At 44.2% G+C, this 8,686-nt stretch overlaps 1 protein-coding gene across 1 annotated transcript in view; it reads left to right on the top strand.

Moving 5' to 3' along the window:
- Nucleotides 1-2,549: 2,549 nt before the first annotated feature.
- LOC115472568 (monocyte to macrophage differentiation factor-like) overlaps nt 2,550-8,686 on the top strand; it is a 96,541-nt gene continuing 90,404 nt past the window's right edge. The window contains 1 exon segment of the mRNA XM_030206864.1: nt 2,550-2,662. Coding sequence (XP_030062724.1) covers nt 2,550-2,662 — 113 coding nt within the window.

Below are 8,686 nucleotides of genomic sequence, written 5' to 3'. Positions count from 1 at the left end.
CTCAAGGCACAACAGAACCGGTGGTGGGAAGCGGGGCTGGTGGTTGGGAGGCGGGGATAGTGCTGGGCAGACTTACACGGTCTGTGCCCTGAAAAGGACAGGTACAAATCAAGGTAAGGTATACACAAAAAGTAGCACATATATCTTGTTGGGCAGACTGGATGGACCATACAGGTCCTTTTCTGCCGTCATCTACTATGTTACTATGTTATGTCAAGGCACAAGACAGCAGGACAGGAACACTGAACCAGTATAGAAGAACCCCCGTGGGACAGGCTGGGGAGGGGGGATAGACTACCAAAGCCTGCCTTGGGTCAATCAGAAAAGAGGAACTGTGATTACTATCACACTTCCATGTTCAGCTAAATCACACATGGTGTTCCTACTTTCATGTAACTGCCCTCATTTTTTGAACCATCTCCGCACTGATATTTGTCTAGAAACTTCCTTCACAACATTTAAAGCTATGCTACAGACATACTATTTTGTCCAGGCTTTTCCTACCCTACTTTTCCTGTAGTGTTCCCTAACCTGTCCTTTGCCCAGTTCCAGTGGAACCTACTAGCGGCACGCGGCTGCCCTCCATCCCAAACTCTTGTCTGTATTCACATCCTCCCTTCCTCCTGTACCTTATTAACATAATTATTGATTGCACTCAATAATCTACCTCTTGTCTCTCTTTTATATTTTCTTACTCCAAATATTTATTATAAACCATTTAGATATTCAGTCAAGATAGGCGGTATACGAAATAAAGTTGAATTATGAACTACGACCAGGAAATTGCACTTTGGGTCTCAACCTTACACAAACTTTTTACAGCAGGAATTTACAGTAAACCCTGAGTAGCTGATCGAAGGTTATGCATAGGATTATGTAGGGCTAATGTTGCTTAAAAATGTGGTGGTGGCCAGTCCATATAAAACTACTACTACTACTACTACTTATCATTTCTATATTTTCTTGAACTCTGCTCTGCAACCAATGGGTGTCCAGAGGTGTGTCAATAAATTAATTAATTAGCAAACAAATTAATTAATATCATTCTTTTAACTTTTATCCTAATCAGTATTTCTTTTGTTCTTATGTTTTAAAAATGCACTGCCGGATGAAAGGACCCAGATTTGATTCCTAAGTCAGGTTGGGTTAGTCAAGGCTGGCTATGCCACAGAGGAAGAATTGAGGCTCTTGAAGGTAGGAATCATAACCAAGACCCAATGGCAACACCTACCAGTTACATTTTGGACCTAAATTTTTAGGGCTCTGGAAGGATATAAAATATGGGGGGGGGGGGGGGGGGAGAAATCCCTTATAGTTAAAAGTTAAGACTCCTAGCACCTGGCCCAAACCTTGGTTCCAACTGCACTGGAGATCCAGAAGAGCAGAAGGAAACTGGTTGATTACAACTGCTTCTTTGTTATCCATCAATGAGCAATGTTAGGTAGACTTTTGTAAGTAAACATGCGTCAGAGTCTGCTAGTTGGGCCTCAGGCACTCTAGGTGAGCTATTTTTTGAATATCCTGAGCCTGAAGGACCAGTCCCCTGTGTGCTATTTTCTATCCTTGTGTATGCATTCACACAGCATCAACACTATAATTGTGGCTGGTAATTAACTTAGAGGGAGTCTTGAGATATGTGCGTGTGTGTGTGTGTGCGTGTGTGTATGAGATCAGTCAGCTGGCATACCTCCGCTCTATTTCATGTATTTATTTATTTTTCTAAACTCTCGTCTACTGGTTCATCAGTGGTGGATCCTGTTGTTGCCTTGTAATCTTACAGATTCAAACTTGAGGTTCAAATGTACACAATAGTTCAATCAGTAGGAAACGGAATGCAATAATTCTACTAGCTCTTCTGATAATTATTCTCCAATTGGCAATAGATAAGAAAATCAAATCAATACCAGTTTGCTATTGTTTCTTGGAGAAGCATTTTCCGATAATGGTTTGTTGCATAACACTGATGGAAGCTGATGTGTTTTTCATCCTATACTGCCTTGTGCTCCTGTGAGCCGAGTGTGCACTGGGAATTCACCTTAGTAAAACTTTTTTTAAAACCGGAGGGGCCCTTTTACAAAGGCATGCTGGAAAATGGCCTGCGGTAGTGTAGACGCGTGTTTTGGGTGTGCACAGAATCGTTTTTCAGCGCACTTGTAAAAAATGCCTTTTTTTCAGTTTTGCCGAAAATGGATGTTTTTATTGCACAATAAATATGTATTTATTTTCCCGCTATGAAAATAAAACTGACACAGAAGAAAATAATAATTTATATAGAAGCTGCTGCAGGAGCAGACTTTCCTTACAGGCTGTGGTACCTTTTATGGTAGAATATGCTCATCTCCGTCATTAATACGATTAGGAAAAACTTGCTGCAATACAGTTATTTCCACAATACCAGACTTTATCAGCGTCACTGGATAAACTGTGGCATTCAGTCTGCACCAATAAGTAAATCATTTTTATCTTGTGTACACACAGATTAATAGGCAAACAAAAACAGCTGAAGTGCAGTGGAAAGACTGGAGCTGAGTCTTTTCCTCCTCATCACGATGTCCAGTACTCTGTATACAGAGCAGTCAGCTGTGACAGAAGCTGATGGATTCCTTGCAATCATGACTCGCTGTAAACAAACAACTTATGTATCACTAACACGCAAGATCAGGTAATTTGATATCCCGAAAGGCAACTCCAGAAGCGAAAAAAAATCAACCTCTTGTTCTGCAAGATTCCTGAGCTGTAGAAACACGTGAATACCTGAAGCTCGGCAATTTTTCCCATGTACTTGTGGAAAAGATATTCGGGCTCGTTAGTGATTGAGGTCAGGGATATGGAGGAAGCAGAAATAATTTGGATTTGCCCTACTGACTTTTAGAGCCTGAAGCACAAAGCTTACTGTGCTAACAAGGTGTGATTTACACTGGTTCTAGGCAGCTTTTAGCATTCATGTTTTTCAGCGAGTAATGCACAAAGGGATCCTGCCTCGATCTTACCATTCGCAGTAGCAGCCAATGATAATCCTATGCAAATTTATTACAAAGAGCTGATTAGTATAAAAATGAGCATTCAGCCATTTCCGAACGATGCACTGAAAGGAGCGCCTACCTTTAAAGTGCAAAATTTTCCGGGAGGTCTGGAACTGTCGTAGCATAATGGCAACGTCTCAACAAAGCAGCCTGCTGTCATATTTTAATAGTATTTGCCCGTGTGTGTTAAATATGCCATGTGCATATGTCCTGCACATAACAGCACTCTGAAAATGTTGTCATAGAACACAAAAAAAAAACAAACTGAAGCACATTGTGGAGGTATGTGCACGGTACCAGCAGCTGGAAAAAAAGCTACATACAGCTTTCATGCATGCATATATAAAAAATACCCCCCCCCCCCCTCCACCCCAGGGGTGTGAAAGTTCTCGTGGAACCCTACAAAAAGAAACTGTAAAAAAGTTGTCATGGAACTAAAAAAGGCTGAAACACGTTGTGGAGGCATATACACGGCACACACACTGTAGTTTTTTTTTCTTGGGTGTGCATATAGCATCAATGCTTAGCGAGTGACTGTTCTACACATTCGCTAGACGCTTTCCCTACCGAGCTGCTTGCTGAAATTGCATACAGCTCATTTGCATGCAATTTCCATTAAGCATTGCTCGCTATTTTGAAATCAATCCCATCTAGGGACAGAAAAGTACCTGCAAATACCCCCAAATTCTATATATAGCACCTTAACTTCTGTGTGGAAATCAAAGCATATCCTATATAATAAAACTCACCCTCAACGTTCTGAGGACACTGACGTCACTGTCAGGTCCTCCGGGCACTTCCTTCCGGTTCGAAGCCTTCGTGGTGGTGAAGCCACCGAAAACACTGTGTTGGGGCCCCACCCTCGCGTCAAACGTGATGACGTCGAGGGCGGAGCAATGGCATCAGTGGCTTCACAACCAACGAATCAGCCGATTGAAGGTGGCGTGCCAAGGTCCGCAACAATGGCGGACAGTGCCTTCAGGACGCCGATGGGGTGAGTAGGGAGGGGGGGAGGTTCGGAAGGAAACCGTGCTAGCACCCGTTTCATTTGCGTAAGAAACGGGCATGTTTTACTAGTTGTATAATAATGCACATAACTTAATTGGTAAACTAGCCAATTGGATGTTAATAAGCAATTATCAGCACTAATTGACATTAATTACAATTTATGCACACAGTTCGCTAAGTGTATTCTGTAATGTGGTGCATATACATTCAAAATCACACAGTTGATAGGGGACATGGAATGGGCATTTCTAAAGTCTATGCATATTTTATGGGGTGTCAGGATTTATAGCCAAGCACAATCCAAAGGGTTGTGTAGGATGATCATAAAGAAATGAAATGAAGAGAGTGGGAAATACCCTCAGAAACCAAGGCTCCCGCCGAGGTCTGATCAACAAGACACTTATATCTACAAGAACTTTTGTGTCCGTGACCTAGTCTCTTTCATGGGGGTAAACTTTCCCTACATTCTTCAATCACAACTGCCCATATTAGAGCACAGATTTCAAGAATAACTGATAGAAATCAAACAAAATAAAACATGGAAAAGAAAATAAGATGATACCTTTTTTATTGGACATAACTTAATACATTTCTTGATTGGCTTTCGAAGGTTGCCCTTCTTCCTCAGATCGGAAATAAGCAAATGTGGTAGCTGACAGTGTATATAAGTGAAAACATTCAAGCATTACTATGACAGTAAAATAGATACCATTGGAGATTCTACATGGAATGTTGCTATTCCACTAGCAACATTCCATGTAGAAGGCTGCGCAGGCTTCTGTTTCTGTGAGTCTGACGTCCTGCACATACGTGCAGGACGTCAGACTCACAGAAGCAGAAGCCTGCGCGGCCACATTGGTGATCTACAAGGGCCGACTTCTACATGGAATGTTGCTAGTGGAATAGCAACATTCCATATAGAATCTATAGAAATCAAACAAAATAAAACATGGAAAAGAAAATAAGATGATACCTTTTTTATTGGACATAACTTAATACATTTCTTGATTGGCTTTCGAAGGTTGCCCTTCTTCCTCAGATTGGAAATAAGCAAATGTGCTAGCTGACAGTGTATATAAGTGAAAACATTCAAGCATTACTATGACAGTAAAATAGATACCATTGGAGATTCTACATTGAATGTTGCTACTATTGGAGATTCTACATGGAATGTTGCTATTCCACTAGCAACATTCCATGTAGAAGGCTGTGCAGGCTTCTGTTTCTGTGAGTCTGACGTCCTGCACGTACATGCAGGACGTCAGACTCACAGAAGCAGAAGCCTGCGCGGCCACATTGGTGATCTACAAGGGCCGACTTCTACATGGAATGTTGCTAGTGGAATAGCAACATTCCATGTAGAATCTATAGAAATCAAACAAAATAAACATGGAAAAGAAAATAAGATGATACCTTTTTTATTGGACATAACTTAATACATTTCTTGATTAGCTTTCGAAGGTTGCCCTTCTTCCTTTCCAATCTGAGGAAGAAGGGCAACCTTCGAAAGCTAATCAAGAAATGTATTAAGTTATGTCCAATAAAAAAGGTATCATCTTATTTTCTTTTCCATGTTTTATTTTGTTTGATTTCTATTGATAACCTTAAGAGTGGACTAACACGGCTACCACACTCCTCTACTTAAGAATAACTGAGTAACAAGAAACTTTTCCAAGCCACAGCGTAGCATATATGAACTTAGCTTAATAAATGCTGGCTTGACAACCCCACATCTCAACTGCAGATTTTCAATGGGGCCCGATACGTTTCACCCACTACAGGGCTTCATCAGGAACCATTCAGTTGTATCATGGCACCAGGGGTATCGGTTACAAAGTAGCTGAACTTCTCTTGAATCCGACGAGCTAAATTCATATATGCTATGCTGTAGCTTGGAAAATTGAATTTTTGAAGCTTGGTCATGAAAAAATGAGACCAAGTACAGCCAGCGAAATGCTCTACAAACCTGGCTTTTTTTTTTTCATTATTGGGCGAAGCCGGCCATTTCGTGGGCACGCCCCTGTCCCGCCTTCACTACCCTACTGACACGCCCCCTTGATGTTTCGCCGGCTCCGTGACGGAAAGCAGTTGAACCCAGCCAAAATTGGCTTTCGATTATACCTATTTGGCCAGGTTCAGGAGATCGCCGGCCATTGATAACTTTCGAAATGAGCTGGATTGAGCCTACAAATAGGTGGAAAAATGTGGGATACAAATGCAGCAAAATAAATAAATATATATATATATATATATATATATATATATATATATATATATATATATATATAAATCTCTATATATAATTTGCTCCTGCAAAGTTCCAATGTGTCTACCTGCCTTCGTAACCATCTACTGACGTCAGCCAGCCTCCAGCATTCCATTCCCCCTCACTGCCCCGCCCTTGCGTCAAAACGTAATGACGTCAGAGGGCGGAACAGTGAGAGGAAAGGGAACGCTGGAGGCTGGCTGACGTGAGGAGATGTTATGAACAGAACATTACAGAAGCCAGCCAGAGGGCGGGACTCTGAGGGAACGAACTCAAAGGGAAGGCTGGAGACGGGTAGGGCTTTCAATGATGCGGCCGCTTCGACGGAGGTAATCAGAGAAGCGAGGAGAATCGCTGGGTGACTGGAGGGGGGGCAGGGGAGCGAGTAGAATCGCTGGGTGGCTGGAGGGGGGGCAGGGGACAGAGGAGAATCACTGGGTGGCTGGAGGGGGGCAGGGGAGACAGGAGAATCGCTGGGTGGCTGGAGGGGGGCAGGGGAGACAGGAGAATCGCTGGGTGGCTGGAGGGGGTACAGGGGAGAGAGGAGAATCACTGGGTGGCTGGAGGGGGGGCAGGGGACAGAGGAGAATCCCTGGGTGGCTTCAGGGGGGACAGGGGAGAGAGGAGAATCTCTGGGTGGCTGGAGGGGGGCAGTGGAGAGAGGAGAATCACTGGGTGGCTACAGGGGTAGCAGGGGAGAGAGGAGAATCACACACACTGTCTCTCTCACAGACACACTCGCACCCAATCTCACTCTCTGTCACACACTCACTCGCACACACACACTCTCAAACATACACACTCCAAGGAAAACCTTGCCAGCGCCCGTTTCATTTGTGTCAGAAACGGGCCTTTTTTACTAGTAAATAAATAAAAGGTGGTCAGAATTAGAACTTATCTGGATGGTAGCAATATTCAGTCTGCTATCCAGATACCTTAAGCTAGGAGTTTATCTTGTTGGGACGACTGAATAGACCGTACAGGTCCTTATCTGCCATCATCTACTATGTTACTATGTCATAAAGCGTATGGGGATAGACTTAAAGATTTCAATATGTATAGTGGTTAGGGTGGTGGACTTTGGTCCTGGGGAACTGAGGAACTGAGTTCGATTCCCGGCACAGGCAGCTCCTTGTGACTCTGGGCAAGTCACTTAACCCTCCATTGCCCGCCGCATTGAGCCTGCCATGAGTGGGAAAGCGCGGGGTACAAATGTAACAAAAATAAATAAATAAATAAAGACAGAAGATGGGAGATATGATAACGACATTTAAATACCTTGTAAAGGGGGTTCGCTTCCTCCTCTGGGGTGGGCCAGCCGGCTAACGGGGCTCTTCGGAGCCCGAGACAGAATACTGTGGATACGGGAACTCAGGGCCAAAATCCTTTTATTATCCCGGCAATTTCCCAGCCAAAATCATAACATCTTCTTCAAAACAAAAGGTACAGCCTGCCTAACATAGTCTTCCAAAGGAATAAAGATACAGTCCTTAAACGATCATCTACACAAGGAAAGAAAAGAAAAAGGTACAATCCAGGTTCCAAAATCCCATTAGCACCCGCTCAGTTCCCCCTCCTTCCGAAGGGTTAGTCAGAATCCAGTATACTTTTACTATAGCCCAATAAAGCAGAAACTCTTCATTTACAGTCTTTGCATAGCCCCCAATATCACCTATCACCTGCCTTTTACAGTCCTGAGGAAACCCTGCGAGGCACAGGGTTGGCAGTTTCTGTGGCCTCCTCCACTGCCTTCTTGGGCTGGGCAGGGCAACCTTTGAATTCTCCCACTCCATGATAGCTGATTCCTCTCCCTTGAGCTGCTCTAGTGGCAGGCTCCTTCCTTCCTCCACATATTCCATGGAATCTCCCTCTATCCTCGTATCCCCTCTCTCCTGGGGACTGAGAGCCTCCAGGAACTCAGCTTCCCCCTTCCCACAGCTGGGGGGAATTATATACTGATGGCGATAAGCCAGGGAAACTGAGCCTCAACCTTGCCTCTCCCCCTAGTGGGGAAGAGAGTAACAGGCTCACTCTGCCTCAAGCCTTGGCTCCCCCCACTGGGGCTGGGAATCCATTCCTTCTTTTGCAAGGACTTATGGGATCCGTAGTTCTGGGCTCAACTGCTTCACGGGGTGATCTCTGGGGCTTGCCTTGTCACAACCTACATGGCATAAATGCAGAGGAAGTGAGTCTCTTTCAACTGAAAGGAAGCTCTGGAATGAGGGGGCATAGCATGAAGCAGTGGCATAGCTACGGGGGCCATGGGGGCCTGGGCCCCCCAAACTGGCTCCATGGCCCCCGGTTTAGCTGGAAGGGGGTCCCCAACCCCCACCAGCTAAGGCGTTTGTCCCGCACTGGTCTTACATTGCCTGACACTCTGTCCTGTTTT

Source organism: Microcaecilia unicolor, chromosome 6 (assembly GCF_901765095.1).
Source record: "Microcaecilia unicolor chromosome 6, aMicUni1.1, whole genome shotgun sequence".
Classification (NCBI taxonomy): domain Eukaryota; kingdom Metazoa; phylum Chordata; class Amphibia; order Gymnophiona; family Siphonopidae; genus Microcaecilia; species Microcaecilia unicolor.
The sequence above is the reverse complement of the archived record's forward strand: the minus strand, read 5'-3'. Positions and strand labels throughout refer to the sequence as shown.